The 26,922-nt window shown below is 43.0% G+C and overlaps 1 protein-coding gene across 1 annotated transcript in view; it reads right to left on the bottom strand.

Moving 5' to 3' along the window:
- Positions 1 to 26,922, bottom strand: part of LOC125441536 (voltage-dependent N-type calcium channel subunit alpha-1B-like) — a 286,638-nt gene that overhangs the window by 75,803 nt on the left and 183,913 nt on the right. The window contains exons 18-28 of the mRNA XM_048512145.1: positions 20,382 to 21,138; positions 19,621 to 19,931; positions 18,252 to 18,469; positions 16,583 to 16,709; positions 13,389 to 13,518; positions 12,334 to 12,393; positions 11,230 to 11,336; positions 7,813 to 7,824; positions 3,135 to 3,224; positions 1,038 to 1,346; positions 206 to 547 (exon numbers count right to left, since the gene is read on the bottom strand). Coding sequence (XP_048368102.1) covers positions 206 to 547; positions 1,038 to 1,346; positions 3,135 to 3,224; positions 7,813 to 7,824; positions 11,230 to 11,336; positions 12,334 to 12,393; positions 13,389 to 13,518; positions 16,583 to 16,709; positions 18,252 to 18,469; positions 19,621 to 19,931; positions 20,382 to 21,138 — 2,463 coding nt within the window. The remainder of the gene's footprint in view (positions 1 to 205; positions 548 to 1,037; positions 1,347 to 3,134; positions 3,225 to 7,812; positions 7,825 to 11,229; positions 11,337 to 12,333; positions 12,394 to 13,388; positions 13,519 to 16,582; positions 16,710 to 18,251; positions 18,470 to 19,620; positions 19,932 to 20,381; positions 21,139 to 26,922) is intronic.

Below are 26,922 nucleotides of genomic sequence, written 5' to 3'. Positions count from 1 at the left end.
AGGCAGACTTATCAGTGTGTATTGAGTTCTTTGATGACATCTCTTCTGAAATTGAATATTCGGGAGAGCCTTTGCTTCTGAGAAGGTTTCCCGATTTTCTTCATCTCTTGTTACTATAACTGTATTGAGATGGTGCAATTCTAGAATGATCTGGAGTAACACCTCATTCTCAGCACATGGAGCCATCTGGAAACATGAGGCTAACTCCATTTCCTGGGAGACATTCAGCAAACTCCTGTCATTCGTCTCCCTGTTGAACTCATCTCCAACTTGTTTCTGGAGTTTCTGCCAGTTGTACCTTTCATATAGGTGGGTCCTCATTTGACCAATTCGCTGCAGGACTGCCTCCTGTTCATTCTGTGGCAGGAGTTTGAAAGATGAGCTTACATCATTTTCAAGGGTCTTGCAACCCAGGAACACCGTCTCACGCAAGGGATCTCTCACTGGTGGTTGTCTGCAGGCCTCAGGACTCTTAGTAGTTGAAGAAGTGGGAGATGGAGCCATATTCATTCCTTGGTGAGCTTTAGCCCTAGGAAAGACCCCTGTTCTGAACATATTTGATTTAATCAGGGGGTTGAGAATAAAATTCTTGAATAGTCTGAGAGGGTGCACATCATAGTCCTTTAGAATAGCTGTTTTCCTAATCAAGAACTGTGTTTCTGAGGGTTCATAGAAACACACTTCGACTCAACAGTAATGATCCGATCTATGAAGAAATTGGACTGAAGAAATCTTGAAGGATTTATTAAAGATCTGCCTTATGTGTAGATTTGATCTACATATTGAGTCCCACCATGGGATTTTTCCATTAAAAGGCAAAATGTCCAAAATAATTTGGTTGGAAGGTAACTTCAGATTCCATTTATTTGCTTTTATTTGGGGATAAGTTTTGTTACTCACTCCCTTCAAGGTGTCGACCATATTTAAATTATCGTCAGTGCATTTCTGATTGGACTGCGTGTATTGGAGCAAAAGGTTTCTTGACCAATCTTGCATTTCTGCAAACTTTTCTTCCATATAACTAAGCAATTTTGCACCCAAGCAGATCTCTTTGATGTCTGTTAGGCAGGTGTGCTGCCACTGAAGTAAGCCTCTTCTCAATAAGCTGAAATGATCTTGCTGACAGCATACACTGGTCTGCAATCTCAGCCAGAGTTCTTGAGTAGAAGCCATTAGGGAAAGCCATACTAGCCATTTCCCCCTCCTCCTGAGTACTTTCTTCACTCTCAGTCCCATTTGTTGGCATTTCCTCAGGCATTTCCTCTTTACTATCGGAGGTAGTTTGATAAAGTTTCTCTCCAAGACCCTCTGTATCCTCTGCTTCCGTGCTCTCGAAGGCAGAGAATCTATTGTTAAGTGGGGAAACCAATTAGCGACTGCCTGCTATGGGGCTGTATTGCAAGATAAGCATCCAATTTAGATTGTTTTAAATTTAGTTGCTGTTGCTCTGGGCTCGGTGAGATTGTTCTATCTTTTCTTTTGGTCATATTTGCAAATTATAAGTTAAACACTTGAGTTAACTCCCAAGGAGGGGGTGTATGAAAGAAGCAAAGGAACAGACGGCGGCTTTGAATGGCTGCGATTGTTTTCCTAAAGCAGTCTGCAGGACCTGGAAAGAAGCAGCTGCTCTCTGGCTAGATCTATCTGCAATCCTTTAGTAGGAGCTGTAAATCGCCTTTAGTATCAGTTCAGAGCAATTTAAGAATGAAGGAACAGGGGAAAACTAAATAAATAAAAAAGTTCTTATCTGCTTATAAACGGAGCGTTCAGCCTCCACGGTCACCATTTTCCCAGCAAAGCGACTCTCCCCATTTCTTTTAATTAATTGATAGTGAATATGGGGTGCTGCTTAATTTGCTGGGTCTAAGCTCTGTCTTATTGAATTAACCGGCTAACGGGGAGAAGCACTCTAAAAGGCATAGACCCTCATATGTCAGGACTAGATGGTAACACGTGGGTAAAGTTCATGCAGCAACAAAGAAGCCCTTGAGAAAGCCAGGCTCTAGACTAATTAAGGTTTCCGAGGTCTTTGCCACCACTTGGTAATAACAAACCAGCAGATGGAGGGTAAGAACGGCAGGGCTGTATTTACTATGGTCAAACGCAATGTTTATTTTGTTTCTTCAAAATTTATTCATATAGTGGTCAACCATTTCAGTTATCTTCTGCTGACTGTTTTTGTATATTGCTTTGTACTGTGCATGAATATTGTTTGGTTTTATATACAATTTATAAGATACATTTGCACAATATATAATATGTAAATAATGCACAAGGTGAGGAAATGGTGTGAAGATACAAGATACTAGAATTATTCTGTTCTCATAAGGCAGAAGCAAAATCAAAACAGGGTCTTTTGGATCAAAAGTGTGGGGGAAAGGAAGCTTGCTAAGAAGGGTCTGAGGAGTAACAAAATGTAACAAATGTTGGCAATGAGTATACCAAAAATAAAAAAATGAGATAAACATGCATTACATATCTGAGGAAGTCTGTGAAAATGCAACTTATAAACTGCGGACTGTTTTGGTTGGAGCCAGGAAAACAACCTTGGGACTGAAGCCATGAAAACAACTTGATAACAGACTGTTCATGACTCATGTAGTGAGCCAATTAAGTGCTACAACTTTTCTGCAGACTAAAAGACGGTTGTTATCTGTACACTGCTTATACTCCTTCTTATGAATTGCCATCTCTAAAAGTCGGGAGAAATCCCGTTTGTTGACTAAATTATATCTCTTTCTGGTAGGCACAAGGCCACCATGTTCTTATAATGTTTGTGTAATGTTTCTGACATGTAACGCATGTTTATATTAGAGCACCTGTCACTATTAAAATTGTACTGTACTTTGTATTGTCGAAGGCTTTCACGGCCAGAATCACTTGGGTGCTGTGTGGTTTCCAGGCTGTATGGCCGTGTTCTAGCAACATTCTCTCCTGACGTTTCGCCTGCATCTGTGGCTGATCCTCTGAAGATGCCAGCCACAGATGCAGGTGAAACGTCAGGAGAGAATGTTGCTAGAACACGGCCATACAGCCCGGAAACCACACAGCACCCAAATGTACTGTACTTTATCTCCTTTGTAATACCATTGTTGCCAGTGTCTCATTCTGAGGAGTAACATCCCACCTTTAACTTTGGCAGGCGTTTGATCGTCTTCAGAGGCCGGAGGACTCTCAGAACTCGCAGGGACTTGATTGTGTTGATATCTTTGCCTTTGTTTTGTCTGCAAGACAGAGCACAAACGTGACAAAGGGAGGCCTTTGGTTCTTGCAGGACTCAGTCCAAAGCCCAGATAATAATCAATGCATTACCCCTTCCCACCTGATGCAATATAACACAGCAAAACACATTCAAAAATTCTATTCTAGAATGGACATCTGGAAAAAAAGGGGCAGAACTTGGGTCACAGCCAAGGCAATACCTGATAGGAGGATTACCTTTGAGATGCCAGGTCTCTTCCATGAATATCCGGTTTTGGTTTTAAAAGACAGTAGGTCTCTAGCCCCTTTTCTTGCAGAGATATAAAAGAACACATGCAAGTCACGTATCTACCCAACTACTCAAGCTCATTCCTGCCTCCTAGGTAAATGAATGAAAATTCTGGTCAATGAATGAAAAGGTACTTAGCAGTTGAGAATTGCCATGTAAAATGGGGAAAAATCAAAATATTTAATATGTCTTTTAAATTTAATTTATCAGACAAACTTATCTCAAAGGAGTCATAAGTTCAGTGTTAGAGAAAGGCTTTGTTTGGCATGAGAAAGGTCCCAGGATTCAGTCCCATGATCTCCATTGATAAAGAATCTCAATAATGTTAGGAAAGATTTTTCACCTCCTGAAGCCATGGAGGGCTGCTGCCAGTCAGAGCAGGAAATACTCAGCAAGGTAGAGCAGAGGTCTGACATGATGTAAGGCAGTCTAATATGCAACTTTATTTAGATTTCTGCTGGTTTGCAAAGGCTTATAAATTCTTCTCCAATGTACTTTTAGCCACCCTCTTCTGTACTCAGTTCTGGCTATAAGCCCTTGAAATGTCCAACAGCCTATGCTTGTTATCGACACCCATCTATGAAGGAAAATCTACTTTCAAAAGGCATGAAGGAGCTCTCAATTTATTAGCACAGTTATAATTGTTAGTAGATGGTAAAAAGCAAGACACAACTGCTCCCTTTGAATATTTCAGGCCTCGTTCACAGACCAGATAGCTTGATGAACTATTTTTACCCACTAGACAAGCAGAAAAGAGGACTTGCAGGCAGACTCTCTTTTACTTTCATTTTTCTTATATTCTTTGGGCCCAGCTTAAGGCTACATGCAGCTCAAACCATGCCGAGCCATGTAATATGCACATTTATTACATGCTCAAAGTTATAAGAAATGTTAGTCCTGGGTTGTTCATGCAGATGAGTATGGTCTTGGCGCAGGGGTGCATCTGGAAGTGGGCACTGCATTTCTTAGAGGCTTATGTCAAAGTTCGACTAGCAGCAACCAGAAACAGGAAGAAAAAGTTTGTCATTCCATTTCCTAAAGTGACAAGCTAGCTCAGAACAATACAGATTGTTCCTAGACATGGAATGAAATTATTGGGTACACAGAAGGCATGCTGCTGAAGTCAAGCTTTGTGATCTTAAGGAAGGGCACCTAAGATCTTATTTCTTGCTTTCTTCACTGATTACACATAATTGCAAGGTAGTTATGTTAGCACCCTGACCTGGATGGCCCAGGTTAACCTGATCTCATCAGATCTCAGAAGCTAAGCAGGGCTGACCCTTGTCAGTATTTGGATGGGAGACCACCAAGGAAATCCAGGGTCACTATGTAAAGGAAGGCAATGGCAAACCATCTCTTAGACCCTTGCCTTGAAAGCCCTATGTGGTCACCGTAAATCGGCTGCTACTTGACAGCACTTTACACACACAGTATGTTAGCAACACCTTGTTGGTAAAGATGGATGTCTCTGATTCACATGAAAGGGTGTATTTTATCACTGCCCTGAAACAAGAGTTGCACCAGTTCACAGACAGAAAAAAAAGAAGGAAAGCATCTACACCCAGGTGCTATGAGAAAATGAAGTACATTTTGAAATTTACGGAGTACATTTTGAGTTTGGAACTTTTTGTCTGCTTTCCATTCTTATTATTGTGCCTGTTATGAAAGATGTGCCCTGGGGAACCAGCATCAAGTCTGAAATGCACTAGGTAAACTTCAGACCAAACATATCCACTTCTGATGGTTCCTAGAGTACTTTCCTCTTGATTTTCCCTCCCTACGTCCTGCCACAAAGCACCAACTGACTTAATTTTCTTTCTCTCTCCATGACAAAGCTTTAAAGCCAATCAGCTTACCATTACTTTACACATAGCAAGGTGGAAACAGACGTTTCCCCACAAATATTTACACTTGGCAAGGAGATGCAACCAGTCACAAGTCTCTAGTGAGTGTCCCTAACCATGAATCTAAAAATGCAGTGTGTCGAGAGGTGCTGTTTTGTACCCATAAAGAATAATCTAGAAGCCTATAAGGGCAAAAATGAATGCTTGTCCCATTTAACTCCACAAATTCCAGCTGTAAGGGCTCAGAAAGGTCTCTTTTAGTGCTAACCTGCCTGCTTCAAAGTTTCTCAGCTGCTGTATGGCATTACCACAGGTAAGTCACCACAAGCCACAGCAACTTGCAAGAGACCACTGTGACAGCAGAATGGATCAGCCAGCAGAGTCAAGAGATGCTCTGCTGGCATAGCTGACAAAGGTTGAAAAGGAGACTGCAAACATGAAGAGGGAGGAAGAGTACAGAAGAATGCAAATACATCCCACCATAATGGAAGTCCTCCAGTAATAAAGACTGGAAACAGATTGGTGTTGCAGTGGAGTCCAGTCTTGGCTGTGGCTGGCATACATCCCCAGCCAACAGAAAGAGAAAATTCAAATGCATATACTAGCCATTCAGGCCATTCTTCAGGCATATGGTAAGGCTGGAAATCTGACGGTTTGGCCTCTTCTGTAGAAGGATTCAAATCATCCATGGGATAAAATAGAAAACTGACGCATCCATAGCAAATGCAAACACGAACACTCTCCTCATATGAGGAGAGAAAAAGGTTGGTGCAAGCAATAAAAGCAAAAATATAGGCTGTTTCCAGTTTGTGCACAAGTATATGAACTACTTTTTGGGCAGCTACAAACACTGTGAGCAAAAGAATTCTGTTCCAGAATGCCTTGGTATGCCTGGAGAGAATTCTCGCAATTAGGGAAGTCTTGAGAAATTCAGCGTATTTGACCCTGTGGGCTGCCAGCAAGCAAAACTTCTTCAAACGAAAGGCTATCAAAACAGCTGAGTCTAAAAACACACTCAGGCAAAAACATTGCCCTTTACTCACTTCAAGGTAAAATGAGTAAGAGGCAATGTTTTCAATATCAAGGTGATTTACTGCCTTGACTGGATAGCCTTTAGGGTGGTTGCTCAATGCTTGGGAGAGTTTCTCCCTTTCTATAACACAGCCCATTTATTTCACAACATCCCTCAATGCAGAAGAGATCCAAAGACCTGATCCAGCTGAACTTATTCATAGTGCTAGCTTGTAACTGGCTGCCGTCAAAGGATGAGGCTCAACTATTAAGCAGGAACCAATCTGAACCAACATATCTTGCAAAATCCTTCCCAGGGTATGAGTGTATGAAATAAGTTCCACCAGTTTTTTACAACCAAAAAGTCCTCGGCTGAATTTTTATTATTTTTTTTTCATTTTCATTTAGCCTTTATTTGGCATAAACAGTATAAAATCACATCTAAATAGTTTTTATTATGTCTGCATAGTAGGGGAGTTGCTAGCAAGGTTGCCCACCTGCAGTATTCCAAGCAGGGCTTTCTTACACATGCTGACTTAATATTTTGGAGAAAGCTCTCCCATACTTTCATGATAATGTTAATTCTCAGACAGGGAATAGAAGAATTCCCTGGCAGATATATCCTTTTAAAATGTTAAACAGACACAGAAGGCGGCTACTGCATAAAATAAATTAGACTACAGAAAGGCAAGAAGATGGCTGTATTTTGAGCCCCTTGAACAAGCAGAATATGCAACTTGATTTCTTCTTCTGTGAAATGTGAATTCTTGCTTCAAGAAATCTCTTTCAAATTGAAACTTTCTGGCTGAGATGCTACCTTCAGCCGTTGTGCTTTTGAACATGGCCTTTCTCTAATTATCTAATACCTCAGGCCTGCTTCTCCCACTTGTCACCATTTCCAGTTGAGATGAAAAGCACCACCCTTTTCAAAACTGGTACATACGACATCCATTCCTTGCATCTTGGAAAGGGAAACTACCAAAGTACTTGTCCAGCAAGAGCCCAGACAGAGAATGAAGGAGCTCTCCATGGTTCTGAAAGGCTGGCCCTCTGAACTTGAGTAACTGCTACAATTCTTGTGGAATGTTTTTTGTGCTGCTACTGAGGGACCCAGATACTCATCTGAAGTACTCCAAGGATTCCCAGAACATAGTCTGAAAACTACTTTCTACCCTGGCAAGCTCATATCGTAAACCAAGAAGCTGGTCTCTGAAATGAACCCTGTTAAAGGCCAAAACTGCATACGGCACTTCTGGAAGTTTGGTTTTCTGTTGTGACATTGTTAATCCAAATAAAGCAAATGTGAGAAAATGAGATCTGTTTAGTTGAAGAAAGGAAATGTCACTGATCATGAGTAACAAAAAAGCAGAACAGTCAATGGGACGAGTGTAAAATAGATCACCAGAATAATAGCCATGTGCATACGCAGGCATAGCAAGGCTGCAAGGGACAAAAATAGTGTATTACCCCATGACACTCCTACAGAGAGATCCCAGCAAGAGGAAGACAAAGAAAAAGTACAGAGTCAGTGACAAAAAGGAAGAGCACATCAACAGAGTACCTTCAAAGCAAACATGTTAAAAAGGGAATTCCCTCCAACCCATCACTTTTCACAAAGTAAACAGGAAGTAAAAACAAATGCATGCACGCATACCCAACCTTTCCATTTGCAGACAGGACCAGGATACTTTTTAGATTTCCTGCCACTTTGAAGGATTTCTTTAGTGTTCAAAAGCATGGCACAGTGTTAATGTTACACCAACTAACTGAATAATATGCATCGAACCCAGCTATTCGTGGTTTTTTCCTCTTCTTCACAATAGTCAATGGTAAAACTCCACACACAGACCCTGAAGTGCCCAGTTCAAATCCTTGACAGGAACAACCAAAAGGCTGCATGAATCTCGTTTTAGCCTTGCCTTTGCGTATAAATGCTTACAGAGGAGAAAGAACATTTATGGGTTAGAGATTCTGGGGGCACCCACTGCCACACCTCACCAGAAAGATAACAGGATGGGTGCTTCTGAAATTCTCCTAATTGTTCCACTAGATTTAGAGTCCTGAAATACCTGGTGTTCTTTCCAGAGGGAAACCAGAGCGTTATGCATTAATTTATTTTTTTTAATTTCCAAATTTAGTAAAGAGCATTAGGGTACCCACACGTCATTGCAATTCTTAATTCCTGCAGTGCATTCATACCTTTCTCCCCCCTCAAATAAGTGAACTGATGAAACACTGGAGAAAAACAATTTTGATGTGGTCACAAGCAGTCAATATCAATATCAATATTCTTTCAAATGTGAATATTCAAACGGAACCAGAAGCTTTTCTTTTGCGTCTTACAGAAAAATAGTTTGAAAAAAAACCCTATGGAACCTTGTTTTTATATATGACATCGGCAGCAAGATTATTATATGCTCAAAAATGGAAATCTGGGTCTATACCTGCCACAGAAGAATAGTTTGTGAAGTTACTGGAATTAGCGGAGACAGCCACACTTTCCTCTATGTTTAAAGAACTTATCTAGAGTAATTGACAATTGGAAACCCTTAATATACTTTTTGTGTAAAATAGAAAAAAAATGAACCCAGAGCAGAAGAACAAAAAGATTGATTTAATAGAGGAAAAGGTGGCTTTTATTAGTGATATCAATCAAGAACTAACTCTTTAACTAAAACTAAAGAGTAACTGGTAAAATAGTTAATTATCATTATATTTGGCACAGGTGGTCTCTTGCGGCCTTCTCTTTCCCTTTTTTAAAATGTAGCTTTTCTGTGCATTCTTGGTTGGTGCTTTTGTCCGTTTTTTAAAAAGTCTTAATAAAAAGTAACTTAAATATGTTTCCTAATGCGGCCCTGCTTCAGTGTGCTGTAGGGCACACAGACACTAGTAACACAACCTTCATGCAATCATGTACACAGCCCTACCAAGACTACCTTTCTGTATTTTCAAAATATATTCTAAAGTGGGAGATGCAAATAAATGGAAGGAACTGAAAACCGAAGCAAGAGCAAAATTGCAGTGAAAAAAGAACAGGAGAGGGCAAATATGCTCACGTATAGATACAATGAGCAAGCAGAACTGTTATTGAAAACTTCTGTGGTCTGCTGCTATCACAATTTAGAATGAATGTGGCTTTATCCCTTTTCCATTTTCACTATTCAGACCACCACAATGCTTAGAAAAAATAACTCTGAATGTCTTTCCAAGGCAACAGAACTAGAACCAGGGGGGATACATTGAAAATGCTGGGGGGAAGAATTAGGACTAATAAAAGGAAACACTTCTTCACGCAACGTGTGATTGGTGTTTGGAATGTGCTGCCGCAGGAGGTGGTGATAGCCACTAATCTGGATAGCTTTAAAGGGGGCCTGGACAGATTTATGGAGGAGAAATCGATCTCTGGCTACCAATCTTGATCCTTCTTGATCTGAGGTTGCAAATGCCTTAGCAGACCAGATGCTCGGGAACAGCAGCAGCAGAAGGCCATTGCTTTCACCTCCTGCATGTGAGCTCCCAAAGGCACCTGGTGGGCCACTGCAAGTAGCAGAGTGCTGGACTAGATGGACTCTGGTCTGATCCAGCTGGCTCTTTCTTATGAAAAATCCTTCTCTAACTCTACATTCTCAACGGAATTATGCTCTGAATGCATCTAGCAATTAAGTTGCACAAATCAGGTTGTTGTTCTCAAAAGGTCAGACAAGCGATGTGAAGATCTGAGCCGCAAAACCAGATGCTTAGAGTGGAAAAGCTGTCAACCAGCTGAACTGAACTGGTCAGAGAGCAATGTGAAAGCCCCAGTTATAGGGAAATATGCATGGTTACAAAGTGCAGAATAAACTTCAAGAACGTAGCAGATAAAAGAAGTCTATTCTATTTTGCATTCCCAAACAGTATAAGGGATAGGAAACAACATATGAGATAAGAAAGGACAGACAAGTTTTGCAAAGTAACAACAAGAGGAATGTCCTGAGCAAAGATAGATGTCCTTTCTCAGCTGCCAAGAAACATGGGGATTCTGAGTCTTTCTCCTCTCACCTTCAGGCAGAACTAGATGTTATATGAAATTCCACAATCATTTTTCTTATACATTAATTTTAAAAAGAATGCATGTTTGGGGCTAAGATTTAAAGGGAGGGTAGATTCAGCAAAAGAGAGGTTATAACATTTCTCTTTGGGCTGTTTCTCCGCTAAGCCGCTTGCTCCCAGTTGTTATTACTCCTCATCTTACTAAGGAAAATGTATAAATACTCATATTCTTCCCTCATCCCAACATGCATAAAAGATAAAAGAAAAAAAACAGAAAAATGCACACAAGCCAAACTCTGTCCAGTTGTTCAGCAATATACAGATCTGCTCCAGCCTCCCAATGAGTGAAAAGACACTGTAAAAACTGGTAAGGACAAGGTGCATTTCTAATGTTTATGAAATTAAAATCTTATAGTAATATTTAATACAAGTAAATGTTTTGAAGGATATTTTTAGATTTCCTTAGCCATGCCCAGCCCCCACCCTCCACCCCATAAGACTTCTGGCTACTGGCCCAATTCCAATCAAGGTGGAATGAAAGCTTTTGAGCCAAAGTAGGCCCTTGTTGAGTCTTTGTGTATGTTAAAAAAATTCAGCAGAAAAATTCAACAATCTGCTTGTTCAGAAAAAAAATGATACTAAGAGCTTTGTGTTCTGCTCCACTTCTGAAACAAAGCAGAAGAGGAAAGTTCTCTTTGTGGTGTGGCCCCTTTTACGCCCCAGATATAGACAGGAATGGATGACTTCCACCACTTTTGAAAAAAAAATGACTAGTGTGTTTACTAGCATTTCCACATCTGTGTCACCACATTTGCTGCTCAGGAACTCAGAGCCCAAAAGAGAAAAGCTACTTACGAAAAGGCAAAGGCCACAAGAGCCCCACTGACCACAATAAAATCCAGGATGTTCCAGAGGTCACGGAAATAGGAGCCAGGGTGCAGGATCAGGCCCAGGTCAATCATCTGCATAGGAACCAAACACAGAGCCAAAGGCATCAGGTATGTATGTATGTATGTATGTATGTATGTATGTATGTATGTATGTATGTATGTATGTATGTATGTATGTATTTATTTATTTATTTAATAGACTGCCCTACCCCTGGAGGGCTCAGGGCAATGTACAATAAAACCAACAACATGTAATAATAAAAGATAGGACAGCAATAGAAATCAAAAGTGCATTAAAATCAATTAAAACAGTAGCAACTTCATAATTCAGATAAACCATATTGGGGATGGCGTCCAACAAACTTTACCCCCTGCCCCCATGGGAGGGGATCAGCAGATCGCCTCAGATGGAAATCAGATGATACGTGGAGGATCAGGAGGGTGTGGTCAATCCGCGGCTAGCCTCCCCAGAGGCCCGGTAGAACAGCCCGGTGGAACAACTCACCAACTCAACCCGGTGGAACAACTCAACAAGCCTGGCAGAACAACTCACCAAGGTCCTGCAGGGCCCTGACAGATGGAGGAAGAGAGTTCCACCAGGCAGGGGGCAGGGCCAAAAAAGCCCTGGCCCAGGTAGAGGCCAGCCACATCATTGTGGCTATATTAATGTTTATATTATATATATTAACGTTGGAATGCCAATAAAGGCTTGAATTGAACATATATTAATATTTGTACACATGCACAACGACAGCAAATCTGCCCTCTTGCTGTTGCACAGGCCTCAAAAGGGGAAAGAACATAGCACACTTAAGAGTTTATTCTGCAACAAGAGTGGAAAAGAACAGGACATTGTGTAGCTAAGGACCAGGTGCAATTAACTTCAGTGCCCTGAACAGTGTTGCAATAAAGGAAGTGGAGTATCACAACTGTAACTGGGAGTGTGTTTTGGCACCTGGGAAGGATGGAGCCATGACCATTGCCCAGTCTACTGCACCCTCCCTGTGCTCCAGATCACCAACCCAATGAGGCAGACATCTGCTAAAAGACCAAAAAAAGAGATTCTTACCTTTATCACCATCTCAAAAGTAAAGACACCAGTGAATATGTAATCCAGATACTTGAGAGCCTAAAATCAGAATAAGAGATTTGGTCAAGGAGGCAGACAGATCTATACAAGAACAGCAGAGAAAGAGCAGGAGGTTCTATAGGAGTCCATTTTACCCCAACAACTCTGTGTGGTCAACTCGAGATTCTATGGTATGATTCTCACATAACCAATATCCCCAGATTTTTCATAACAAAGTCACTGTTGTGACTATGGATTAAAATTGGCCGCACTCTTACAGTCAAACAGAGACATGTGATTGGATAGGATGTTACCCTTCCCTTATGTGGCAGTCTTCCAAAGGGGATGGACTCTGTCTTCCTCCATTCCAAGTGCTCCTTTCTCCAACAGAAGACTTCTCTCAGAGCAAGGAATCCAACATTTTTCTAATGGCTTTGCAATGGAGGGGCAGCCAATTAAGAATAATGTCTGGGATGCCGAGAGCTTGATGTCACAGTCAGGATATCTTGGCAATGGTAGTGTTTCCTCTATCATTTATTTATTGTTTGGTTTTCTATACCGCCCTTTCCCCAGAGGGCTCTGGTTGGTGTACAACATAAAATTCTACCACAGTACAACTAGACAAAGGGAGCAATGCTTAACAAGTAAATTACAACTACGCAAGCTCCGTCAGTTTTAAAATATGATCACTAAATCCCTTTAAAAAACAGTGGTTAGTACAATAAAATAGAAATAAAAAAGGTGTCCAGCGAAACCCATATTTAAAACCCTCCCCAAGAGGGGGGAAAGGCGGGTCCCATCGATAGAAAGGGACCCTGATGTAAAAGGAGCATCACGCATTACTTTTAGTAGGATGCTCCAGTTGCTCCAACAATGGAGAATGAGTTTCCCAAAGCAGTACCAGATTGGGTTAACAACAGCCATGAACACATGGGAAAATTTCAGGAAAGAGTAGAAGATGGGTTTCTCATGAACATTTTCCCGTTGACTCAGAATTACAACTTTAGCAGCAAAAACCTAAGCTGGTGAAATTTTGGCACAGCGCAACTCCTCACCTCATTCCTTGGCGACTCGGCTTGAACTGGGTCTTCAGCAGCCAACGCAATGCTGCTCAGGGCTATCACAATGAGGATGACCATTTCAAAGTAACGGAGGTTCACAATGTAATGGCAAAGGCGCCGGATTCTGAAAGAAACAAGGATAAGAGCACGAGGAAGAGCTGGGCTGCAATGGGCTACTGCACAAAGGTAGTCATCTCCAAAGTAATACAGCTGCTTGAGACAACATGCCAGAAAGGAAAACTGAATTTAACAAGACTGAGAAGTTGAAGGCTTTCACGGCCGGAATCACTTGGGTGCTGTGTGGTTTCCGGGCTGTATGGCTGTGTTCTAGCAGAATTCTCTCCTGATGTTTCGCCTGCATCTGTGGCTGGCATCTTCAGAGGATCTCTGAAGAGGATCTCATCCTCAGATCTCATCCTCTGAGGATCTCATCCTCAGATCTCATCCTCTGAGGATCTCATCCTCAGATCTCTGAGGATCTCATCCTCAGATCTCATCCTCAGATCTCATCCTCTGAGGATCTCATCCTCAGATCTCTGAGGATCTCATCCTCAGATCTCATCCTCAGATCTCATCCTCTGAGGATCTCATCCTCAGATCTCTGAGGATCTCATCCTCAGATCTCTGAGGATCTCATCCTCAGATCTCTGAGGATCTCATCCTCAGATCTCATCCTCAGATCTCATCCTCTGAAGATGCCAGCCACAGATGCAGGCGAAACATCAGGAGAGAATGCTGCTAGAACATGGCCATACAGCCCGGAAACCACACAGCACCCAAGACTGAGAAGATTTTATCTGCGCAAATATTTCCATTTTAAAAAAGTTTTAAGTTGCATCAACTGAAATCCTTGATATTTATTAAGCAGTTCTGATACTGAGTAGGCTTTAATGGAGATTGTATGAATATTTTTACAACCAATGTGACACTGCACTCTTGGTCATTATACAAGGAAGCCAGGAAAACATCTGAAATAAAGAATCTATTCAGTCAATAGAATAATTTCTTTGTTAATAGTGTATTCTTTGTTAATAGTGTTTGTTAATAGTGTATTCTTTGTTAATAGTGTTTGTTAATAGTGTATTCTTTGTTAATAGTGTATTCTTTGTTAATAGTATACCCTGAGCCCGCAGGGTATACTATTAATTTAATATAAATTAAATTTCAAATAAAAAATCAAATCAAATTTATTTGATTTATTTGATTTATACCCTGCTTTTATAGGTGGTTTATATGGAGTTCCAAGGTCTCCCATCCAACGTCTGACTGAAATCAGATCTGTTTAGCTTCACCAAGGGGGTTATAGCTTAATTCAAGAAGAAAAGGAACTAAAAAAACCTGAACACTTACAGCTAAGTGACTGATAAAAACAAAATCTGTAGGTAAATGCCTAGGCGACTGTGATCCAGGCAACAATCACCTCTAGACTGGACTACTGCAACTCGCTGTATGCCGGGCTGCCCTTGGGCCTATTCCAGAAACTCCAGCAGGGGCAAAAAGCAGTGGTGTGGGTCCTCACTGGGGCCCCGTGGCAGCTGCATATTCAACCAGCACTCCGCCAGCTGCCCTGGCTCTGAGCAGAGTACTGAATTATATTCAAGATTCTGATTCTTACTTTTAAAGCTCTAAATGGTTTGAGGCCATCGTATCTATGGAACCGTCTGTCCCAGTAAATCCCCTGAAGAGTGAACACCAATCAACTGGTGATCCCTGGCCCAAAAGATGCCTCAACCAACCCAGGATGTTTTCAGCTCTGCCCCAGATTGGTGGAATGCTACGTCTGATGGGTCCCGGGCCCTGTGGGATATGATGCAGTTCTGCAGGGCCTACAAGATGGAGCTGGTCCACCAGGGGTATGGCTGAGGCACCCCTCCCTCATCCTTTCTAAAAATGATAAGATAAGACTGCCAGCTGCTGGCTCAGAGCTGGGAGGGGAGTGGGGCTTGGGGGGAACTGGCAGCCAGGAGGAGGGGTGAGACTTGGGGGTCCTTTGGTTTCCTTGGCCCCACACATGTTGATGACAACATGGGCGGGGTCGAGGGCGCCAGAAGACGACAAAGCAGAAGATGACAAAGCAGAGGTTTGGACAGAGCATTTTGCGAGATTATTTCAAAAGGAGGAGAGCACCTTTAGCTTTCCATTCTTTTCATTGTTGGATATTATATTGAGATTTTTTTCATCACCACCTGGGTTTTTAGAGTTAGGGTAGTTTTTGGTTTTAATCTTTAAATGTTATTGTGTTTATTGTTGTTGGAAGCTGCCCTTAAAAACACAAGGGGAAGGGTAGCATACAACTATCAATAATGCATAAAGACGTTACAGTAAATACAAAATTTTATTTTTGTCATTAAAATATAAAAAGACTCCACATGATGTACTCATGTTGAATCTTCAAAGACATGTCAGGTGGTATGCTAATAACCCAATAGAATTTACACTGAAGAAGGCTCACAGCATTTGGTGTCAACTTTCAAATAAAGTCTTGTTATAAGTATTATACATGTCCAACACCACAAACAATACAACAGTCCCACAGGGTAACTGAAACACAGATTCTAATAACACTGATAAAAATCCTGTGTAGTACAAAAAAGGTCCACTAAGCTAACCGGAACCCGAATGTGTACCAGTCTCATCCAAGTTTCAAAGCTAGTTGAATGTAAATTCCATATGTCTGTGCTTTCAAAATGTACAAAATTTTGTTTGAACAGCAATAATGTGAAACCATGAGGGGCAGCAGTTTGCTCTGAAAACTCTGGCTGCTGCAAAATGGTCTTTTTTTTAACTACACAGGACCTTTGTTTTGTACTACACAGGATTTTTTTACCAGTGTTATTATTTGTATTTCAGATACCTTGTGGTATTACTGTATTGGTAGTGTTGAAAACATATTATGCTTATAACAAGACATCTGAAAGTAGACAGCAGTTGTATGAGCCTTCTTCAGTGTAAGTGCTATTGGGTTGCATTGTGTACACTGTTCCTCACTTAATTCACTGTACACTGCTCCCCACTGGTGGATATGGAGATAAGACATGTTCTCCTTTCCCCATGCTGTCCGCCATTCATAAGTGCCATATACTGTCCAAAAAGGCCACAAGTCCCATATTAACATTAAGCTGAATAGAATTTTTAAAAACCCTCCAAAATAGACTCACAAAACAGAAAAAATAGCTGGGATAGCTTACGGGTTGGTAGGACTGAGGATGAACAAGGAGCTGTAAGGTAGAATTGGTTTCGGTCCATTTTTCGTCAAGTCATCAGCATCCATGTCTTTCTTCTCTTCTGTTTTTGTTTCAAATTCAACATTATTAACTGCAAAAGCCAAAAGAGAACAACCATCAAAATAGGGGTTTCTATTTAAAGATTTTATAATCTGTACTGACTGCCTGCCTGTTACCCACTTGATACGTTAGAACTAACACAAGAGAGTCCAACGCTGTCCCTCTAGATGTTCATGGACTATAATTCCCATCAGCTCCTGCATGCTCTACCTCCAGCTGTCTGGGCCCTGCAGGACCTTGGTGAGTTCTGCAGGGCCTGTAAGACGGAGTTATTCCACCAGGCTTGGGGGGGGGGGCTGGCCGCAGTTCTACCGCTTCCCATTGAGGCTGCCTGTTTTTCCATCCTGGGCCCTGCCTTCCCCCTCCCTCTCTGGCCTTTAGATTGGGCGCCTGTTTTTAACAACTTCCATTGTTTTAATTTGTTATTGTTTATTTTAATTGTTTTAATTGTTTATTTTATTGTTTTAATTTGGTATTTGTTTATTTAAAGTAATTGCTGCTATCAGGTTTTAATGGGGTTAAGTTATATTTTTGTACTTATTTGCTGTCACTGAGAACAGCTATATTGTGAGCTGCCTTAAGCCCTTCGGGGGTGAGGCGGCCTATAAATTTAACAAATAAATAAATAAATAGTCCATGAACATCTGGAGAGACAGAGTTGGACTCTCTTGAGTTAGTTAATCAATTTAATTAGTATCACCTATAATTTATACTGAACTAGGTGCCACACAAAAGTTATGAGAAAACTGGTTTTGCCTGCTGGCGCAGAATGTACTACAAGTATGTACATGTTGTAGCACTTCTACAGAAGCACCTTGCAGAAGGTCTTGAGTGCGAGTGATGAAAAGTAGATGTGGCTGACCATTTTACAGCTCATGTAGCTTCATGGTGCTACAGAGGATAATTTCAAATTTCTCATCCCTGCCACGCCAGTTCCCCAAACCCCATTTTCCTTTTCTTCTTCCTTACGTGAATCAAATGTGTGATCCTTACACCACTTTGTTTTGTTGCACTGAATTCCCCCCCATAAAATGTACACATTTCTACACTGTTTGCACATCACAAATCACATTAGATATGCACACGACACATGATGTACATATAAATAATGTATCCAGTGCATAGAAAAGCATTGCAGCAGCACTCGAAATGAAGAAATGAGGGATGAGCAACTGGATTAAAATAGGTTTTATTAATGGTTGGCCTACATCCACAAAGAACCTTGCCCTAATTCTGGCAGGTGGGTTAGTGGCTAACAAGAGGTCTACCATGATGACCAATGTTTTGCACGCACACACAAATGCACACCAATCTAAACTCTGTTAGTGTTCCTTCATCAAAGAAATAAAATAGAGGATTCCCTAGTTACCATGCTTCCACAGCTGACCAAGATGATTGAACCAAACTGAGTCTCATCCAAGATGGCACCCACCACCTTAAGTGGCCATTTATGTTTCCATTCATCAGTAACAAGTTTCCAGCTCACACCCAGGGAGCTGTACTACAGCTGGAGCTCCTGTTTCCAACACCCTTTCCATTATTCAGACAGACCTGCAAAGTTGGAAGCACTCACTTGGAATGACGGTAGCTTCCCCCAGAGGAGCAGTGACAGTGACCGGAATATTCACAGTGGTGGTTTTCTCCAGTGATGGCTGACCCATGCGGGTGACATTCTTCTGGTTGTCAGCATCCTCTGGCTGTTCAGGCACTCTCTGTAGACAGGTACTAGGCAGGGTGTGCAGTGGAGCAACGATTACACTCCCACCAGCCTCTGTGTCACATTGACCTTCCCTGAAATGAAAAAGCAGAGATTATAAATTCAACCCAGGTCCTGCAGCTCCATTAGCTCCTTGAAAGGAAGTTATTTGACAACCTGGCTCTCCTCCATCAGACTTTTGTGGGAGAAATGCAGACTGACAGATCTATCCCTACTCTCTGTCCTTAAAGGGATGTCTTCCGAAATGGTCCGCCTCTAGGCCTCCTCAGGTTTTCATGTTCTGAATTACCTGATTTTGTTTCTCACGTGGATCTAAGGTACCGTATATATTCGCATATAAGTCGACTTTTTCAGCACATTTTCTGTGCTGAAAAAGCCCCCCTCGACTTATACGCGAGTGAGGTGTATTTTAAAAAATATTACAGAATGCAAGCCAGAATGAACTATGAAAATAGTTCCAGTGATACAAGAGCAGCCACACAGTGGGTTTTTTTCCACAACATTCACAAAGGTTTTCTTTTGCGCCCTGCTGATTAACTGGTTGTGGAGTGTAAGCAGTCCTCTAGTGTATCATTACAGCTAACGATCTGTTCCAAAATCTTTAAATCAGGCCATTGCAAGGGGGCTGTAGCAGCTAAAATCTATATGCTAGTACCTTCCCCACAGTAAGTGGTTAACAGCAAGCCCAGATAGCAAAAGGAACAACTTATTCCTTATTATAGCTCATATCTTTCTTCATTACTTCCCCACTTCCACCCACCCCCCACATACATATGCATTCTGTCACTTCAGAGTTTAATATTACCCAGATAACACCCTGAATTGTTCCTCAATTAAACAAAGAAACAAGTGGGGTCAACAAAGACCAATAGCCATTGATCAGAAGCCACTGTCTGCCACTGCTTATTAAAAAAAGTTGATCAATCCTAAGGAAGATTGCTAGTGCACAGTCTCAGATGCATGTGCAGAGAATCTGGAAGTTGTAGAAAGACTGCAAACAGAACCCATGGGCAGAGACAAACATCCGTTCTCCGGGCGTCCCCCCACTACACCTGGGCCGGGGCCCACCCTGAACCCCGCCCCCTCCTGGCTGCCGGCAGTCCCTTCTGCCCTCCCCTCTAGAAGGCTCCATGCTGGGGTCTTTGCTTTTAAAAGCTTGGGGGTGAGCCACAACCCTGAGTTTATAAAAGCAAAGGCCCCAGCATAGAACCTTCCAGCATAGAACCTTCCAGAGGGGAGGGCAGAAGGGACTGCCAGCTGCCGGCTCAGAGCTGGGAGGGGAGTGGGGTTTGAGGGGAACTGGCAGCCAGGAGGGGGAGTGAGATTTGGGGGTCCTTTCGCTTCCTTGGCCCCACACATGTTGATGACAACATGGGCGGGGTTGAGGGCACCAGAAGATGACAAAGCAGGAGGACTTCCTGCTGCCTTGCCATCTTCCTGGCCATGTTGGGGCCCAATTTTGCACCCCTCCCCACATGACCAGATCAGTGGCGCCTGGGGAGGGTACCTCCTGTCCCTAGGTAAATACGCCGCTGCCTATGGGGAAGAGTCAGGTTTGCCTGAACGTAGCTCCAGACCTTGTCAAAAACAGCACACGGTATATTCTCATGCCTGCTGTTCATACCACGAGCCCAACCATTAACCTGCATGGCAGAAAACAAATAGAAGCAAAAAGCAGACTTCACAGTCTTCTTATGGACAGAAAAGTCTGACTTAGACAAAGTTAGCAGACGCAGCTTTAAGTAACAAGGAGTAAAGTAGTTCACTTCTCATACCTACCAGTCAGTTTCTTTGTCTGTTCCCTGACCTCGTACTCTTATTGCACATCTCTCAAAATTAATCTACTGAATTCCAAATATGGACGTAATATCACTCGGTATGGTGATGGTGGGTTGGTGGAACATGAGGTTATGGGTTGGCCTTGGTGGTAGATCAGGTTGTGGGTTCGGAACGGAGTCTGGAGCCAACTCATCGTGGTTGGTGGACATAGGTCGATAGTGCCTTATGACGCATCCTGTGTCGCCTGTGAGGTTCTTCGCCACCCTCTCCTTTAGAGCCGGGATCTCCTTCCCGATTCCCAGGCCTGGATCCTCCTCGGTGCCGTGAGCGGCGCTCCGTCTTGGCGCCATTGACTGTGCCATTGCCTTCCTTGGCTTGTCGCTCCACCAGGTGCCGGTGACTGCGGTGGCGTCTGTGTTCCCTCTCAGCTCCTTCTTCCACTGAACCGCGGCGGTGATGCCGCCGACCTCCTTCCTGGGTTCTGCTGCACTCGCTTTTCCCCTCTTTGCCGCCACCCTCTCCCTCTTTGCTCCGGCTCCTGTGAGGCCTGTGGCGCTCCTCCTTGTTGTTTGTGCCAGATTCCCCATTCTCTTCCTTTGGCACATTGCTCTTTTCCTGCTCCACAGCCTTGTCTTTGTCTCTGTGTCGATGGTGCTTCCGGGGACCCTCAGTGCCCTCGGCCGGCTCAGTCTTGGCCTGCTCTGCTGATTCCTGAACATCGGTGGGGCTTAGCTTACTTCCATTGCCATTGGGGCCTTCGCCACTCCTTGGCTCAACCACCAGGGGCCGATCCAAATGAGTTTTCATGTCTGGACGAATGTGGAGGGTGGTAGCATAGCGCACCCTATCCTCTGGGTCCAGTTCGTTATATAACGCTTCACAGCTGGTCCGAAAATTGTGCATACGGATCTGGCTGGTTCTCTGCTCCCACACAGATTTCGACTTGGAGGCGTTCTGCTGTTTGCTACAGAAGAGAGGGAGGAACAGGGGAATGGGAAGCAGGGGGTGGGGGGAGGGGAGCAGAGGATAGAGATGGTTACCATTTAGTCACGATGAAATCACAACTTCCAGAACTGCAAAATCTAGACAAAATGAACACAGGCACAATGACAGGATGGCCAGTTAAATACACAAGAGGAGGTGAAGCCAGTGGGGAAACCACAAATATTAATTTGCCCCTCTGTGTTCCCCATCCTGCTGCTCTGAAGTTTGAAAAATTGAGTCATTTGGAGGGATGACAAACTCGACACTTGAGGGTTCCACACCTTTGGACAAATGTCGCAGTGTTTCATTACTCCTTTCAAACAATTCTGTATCACCCTCGTTGGGTCTTCTTGTCATGAGGGAAAGCCAAGGAGAATATAAAGTGGGCTTCAGGAAGATATATGTTTCTTTTAAAAATCAAACAACTAGCACAATAAACTAAATTAAAAGCAACCTCCCTCACTGCATCCCGGCACTGACTTTCCTGACCTCCAGGGTTCCAAATCTTCCATCCTATTCGAACAAGAGCAGTGATCAGTTTCCGCAAAAAGCAGAGTGAAGAACTGATTCACGTTTGCATGTGGAGGTACAGGAACCGAGGCCCACAGGCCAGCAGAGAGAATGGGGACCCGGGGGTCAATCTTCCCTTCGCTAATGGGAGAAGCGCTGGAGGCATTGGAAGATGGCCAGAGAATCACGTTCTGCTTCTTTCTCCTGGCATCCTTCCCAACGGCCCTTGCAGGAATGGCACTGACTCTGCCTTGTTCCTTTTGCCCCTGCCTCCTGGCACCATGTTAGTGAGAAGTGAAGGTACTCATGATTGGAAAAGTAAAGTCACAATTGGTGGGGATGGCACCTGTAATTGGCAGGGGAGAAAGGGAGCCTCAATGGTGGGACTCTTTGATATCCTGTGTCCAAGTGCCCCCCCTTGCAGTTCCCAAAAAACAAAACCCTTGCAGACAGTCTTGGGAACAGTTTCCCTTCCCATAAAGCATATATGGAAAAACCAGGTGGGAGGGACTAACATCTGTTAACATTTGCATGGCAAAGCGCCATCTTTATATGTTTTAATGTACTACTGTTTATTAATATTTTATGCAGTATATTTGTGTTGTCTTAATATTGTTGTGAACTGCTCTGAGCCCACTGCGGCAGGGGAAAGTGGGATAAAAATTAAACAAACACTTCGTTGATGGCTAAATATTGTTGTACATACGTTATCAAAGACGGGTAGGGAGAAGTCAAAGGTGAAAGCAGGCTATCACCCCTAAGACCTGTGCAAGAGGACTTTTTAATTGTTAGAGGCCCATAATTAAAGTGTGTTGAGGATCCTAGTCACTATTGTGTTCAGTTTCTGCTGTGTTTCTTGTTTTGTACCTTTTTCAGCAGTCAGGATGAACTGCACTGTCTTCAAAGGAGAGGGGAAGACAAAGTAAAATAACTATGACTCTTTTTGAACTTCAAGCTAAAACACTGCAGATTTGCTAACAGTTTTTTTTTCCTTTAAAAAAACCAGACAAGGTGTTTTAAATAATTGTGTTAGGTTACTGTGAAGCAGTCAGAATTTGGAATGACTGACAGAAGCTTAATTGCAAGCAAAATGCTCTTGCAATAGTAACAGTAATCTCTTAAATCTGCAAGTTCTGTGAGAGATAGGATCCTGAGCAGAGAGAAAATCTTCTACCAAAGCCACTCATTCTAGGCTGCATGACCCTAATACTCAGCGCAAGAATATAGGATTTGAATCCAGCAAATCCTGGTTTTATCCCAGCCATCTCATGGTGGTTCTGTTAGATCCAAGACTACAAGCAGAAGTTCAATCCTCCTTTGTGAAATGTAGTGCCTTTAAGCCTATTTTGGTTGGAATGCCAATGGAGACTTCTCTTTCAGAGGCATCACCTGGCCACAGGTATTCAGGTTCTAGTCACTGCCATAGCCAGATTGCAACACTGCTGTGTGGTGTAAGCTACTGGGAGCTTATTTTGCCAGTTGTAAAAGAGTTGCACTGGTTGTTCACCAACCCACTTGAGAGTACAGTTCCACAGGTCTGCCAGTTAGTTTTAAAGCCCTAAATTGTCTGGATCCAGGGTCTATGCTAAGGTTATCTGTGGATGTCCTGCCAGTCAGGCTCCATCCTGGGAAGGCAGGCAGGTAGCCTTTAGAACATCTAAAAACTGTAATGCTAGGCTTAAAATAGATTTACATTTTATAACAGTGACCCAAAAAATAATTGCAGATCAACACTATGTTTAAAGAGACACATTCCTGTCCGTTATTAGCATTGTGGAAGTTCTGTTGAATACACACAGGATGTCGTGTTCATCTGCAACTATTTTTTGTCAATGATATAAAATATAAAACTATTCCAAGCCTAGTGATACGGCTTTGAGCAGTTTTTGTGCACAGTAGATACTGTAGTCCTCTGTTTTTGCAAGATAGCCATTAGAGGCAGAGACTTCTCTGCTCTGGCATATCAACAACAGAACTCCCTCCACTGGCTAGTGCCAAATGTCTTAATTTTCCAGTGTGTGGTAAACAGAGTTCCTTTTCCCTAGGCTTTTGAGATGTTTAACAATTTCCCTTGGAATAATTAAGGGTTACCATCCGCAACAGATTTACACCCCATTGACTTCCATGTAACTCTGCTTAAGATAGCACTGTAAATTTGCCTCCTACATGGGCTGTAAATGTTTTATTAGCAACCCTTCCAACTATCAACACTTTGAAACTATTGCTTATTGGATTTATTGTTTTGTTTTACTGTGGGTCTTGTTAATTGTGATAGATTGATGCGTTCCATTATTTTAATTATGCTGGAAGCAGCCTCAGTAGCGGGGGTCTCGCTGATCGTGTGGGTGTGGGTGGGAGGGTGTAATAAATATTTAAAATGAATGGTTAAATGGCATTGAAGTAGCAGGGCAGTTAGAGAAATGCCACCAGGAACCACGGGAGAACTACTGTCAGCCAGAGTTAACAATACTGGGTTAGAAGGACAAATGTGTCCACATGAGCCAGACCTTGCAAATGGATCGGCATGGGCTAAATCCGCAGAATGATGTCACTGAAGGGACTGTACCACTTCAAACTGCAAGTGGCAGATTATAGCAAATTCCTCAACATTAACACTTTGCCATGAGTGGAAAACTATCACAGAATGGGAAGAATTAGGCTAGGATTTTTCTCCCTGATCTGATAATCATTTTTAGTTTGGGAAGGTTTTACATTGGCAAGGTAAACTCGACCCCTGAGGAAGCACCAGGTCATTACTGACCCATGGAGAGATGTCACATCATGACATTTACTAGGCAGGCCATGTTTATGGAGTGGTTTGCCATTGCCTTCTGCAGTCGTCTACACTTTGGCTCATTCCGCACATGCAGAATAATGCACTTTCAAACTGCTTTCAGTGCTCTTTGAAGCGGTGCGGAATAGCAAAATCCACTTGCAAACAGTTGTGAAAGTGGTTTGAAAATGCATTATTCTGCGTGTGCGGAAGGGGCCTTTAACTCCAGCAAGCCAGGTACTCATTTCACCAACCTCGGAAGGATGAAAGACTGAGGCCGTTTCCCCATGGGCCAGCGGCGGCTTTAGAGGCGGTAAAAAAACAGCGCCCCAGGCTGCCACATTTCAGCATTGCAGGCTGGCTAAGAAACGCTAGCAGCGCCAACCTGGCTGCCCTTCCCCTCCCTCAGGGCGGTGTCAGGCCGCCCTAAAAAACAACCCTTTAAAGGGTTGTTTTTGAGGGGACAGCGTCTTCCCGGCGGCGCGGTGCGAACAGCACCGCCGGGAACACGCTCCCCTTCCCTCTCCCACTTACCTCGTCCCTGTCATCGTCCTGCTGGCCTTCTAAGTCCCTCCCTCGCTGTCCTCCGACGCCTCTCCTGCGGGGGCCTCCACCCCCACGCCGGCAGAATTCTTGCCGGCGTGGGGGCGCTTACAGGCCATGCGGAAACGGCCTGAGTCAACCTTGAGCTGGCTACTTGAAACCGACATCGGTCAGAATCAAACTGAGGTCATGAACAGAGCTTGGACTGTAGTACTGTGCCATGGGGCACCCTACCTTTTTACATAGAGAAGCATAAAAAAATGAGTTTTCCCACCTGCAGTTTGAGGTGGAGCAGCCCACTCTACCACTGCCAAATTCTACCACTTCATTCTGCTGCGGTTGTAGACCAGGGCTGTCTCAGGAGAGAGGAAAAGACAATAAAGAAGAAAAATGCTCTTGGCAATGTATGTGTGTGAATGTGTGCGTGTGTGTGTGTAAGCAGGTCACTCATGTGAGCAATTTATGTATTCTGGAATGCGTAGCCAGCCTAAATTCAAATCAAAGGAAAGTTTTGTTCCTGACTTCAGCAAAATCTCTGGTGTTTAATAGACCTTATCTTGTGACATATGAGGTGGCAACAGTCAAATTGATCACAAATGCACAATCGTCAGAATGCTACATTCATAGATGAAGAGCAAGATTAAATGCAGTTAGTAATGAATGAATCCATTGCTAACCTTAGGAAATGCCACAAACGTTGTCATTTTGAGCTTATCCAACAGCTCCCCAGTGTACGAGGCTCACTGGCAGGCTGTGGGGAAGATCTGAACTGGAAAGCAACTTTTTAACATGACCCTTACAATGTTTAATTTTTTTTCAAAAGTCTGGTCATGAGAAAAAAACACGGTTTCCCCATATTATTAAAAGAAATTCGATACGCCGCACTTTAACATGATATTTTTGAATGTTTTGAACCCTCTTTTGAATGTTGAATGTTATGTCCAGGCGTACATTACACCAGCACTGGCAAACCTTTCCTAAAATATGTGAAGTCTATTATGTAGCCAGGCTAACTCTGAAAGGATCCCATTGTTCAGTAAAATATGCTTTTAGTTTCTGGCCCACTGATTGAAGTATAGAACAACACTGAAGATTTCAAGACTTGGACATACATATTTCATGAACACTAAACAAAAATAGAACAACGATACAACATGGGAGACTCACCTTTGCCCCTGTCCACGTGACCCCAAAAAGGACAACTATGTCCTCCTCCTCCTCCTCCTCCTCCTCCTGAGTAGCCCTGGCCCTATCTAGGACTTCCTATCACTCCTGGGATCTCATACTTATTCTGCCTTCTCCTTTCACTGTCGTTACAGAGAATGCAGAGAAGTCTTCTGACCTCTCTTGTTGGGGTTTAAACATTCTCATACAGGCATCACAAACCTCTCCCAACTCTTCAGCCTCTAGCACAGCAGTGTCTGACTCTGGCCCTCCAGATGTTTGTGGACTACAATTTCCATCAGCAGGGGCTGATGGAAACCTTAGTCCGCTGGAGTTGGACACCTCTGCTCTAGCATATATTTTGCCCTGGAGCTGCCACAGCCTGTGCTGACTGGGCATCTTTTCCCAGCAACTTCCCCCACTTTGGCCAGGCCCTGAGCCACAGCTTGCCACCGCAATAATCATTGCATGGTTGGCTTCCCCAGATAGAGCACTCTCAGAGGTAGAGTGTTTCACTGGCCTTGGGTGATGTTGACCAAGAAGGCAAGCTCCCAACTTAAAGATAAAACTAACAAGGCCCAGCCCCCAGATCTACAATCTACTCCCAGGTTAACTTCCACAGCTTCAAGTTCCACATGTATCACAGTAAAGCCTCTTGAAAATTGACAGATTAATTGTGGCCCAGACCCTTTGTGGACTAGAGTCACAAAAAATATGCTTGTCTTTAAGGTGCCATAAGGTTCGTTGTGGGCTTTACTGCAACAGGCTCCCAGG

This window comes from Sphaerodactylus townsendi, linkage group LG12, assembly GCF_021028975.2.
Source record: "Sphaerodactylus townsendi isolate TG3544 linkage group LG12, MPM_Stown_v2.3, whole genome shotgun sequence".
NCBI classification, from domain to species: domain Eukaryota; kingdom Metazoa; phylum Chordata; class Lepidosauria; order Squamata; family Sphaerodactylidae; genus Sphaerodactylus; species Sphaerodactylus townsendi.
Note: the sequence above shows the minus strand (reverse complement) of the source record. Positions and strands in the feature narration are given on the sequence as shown.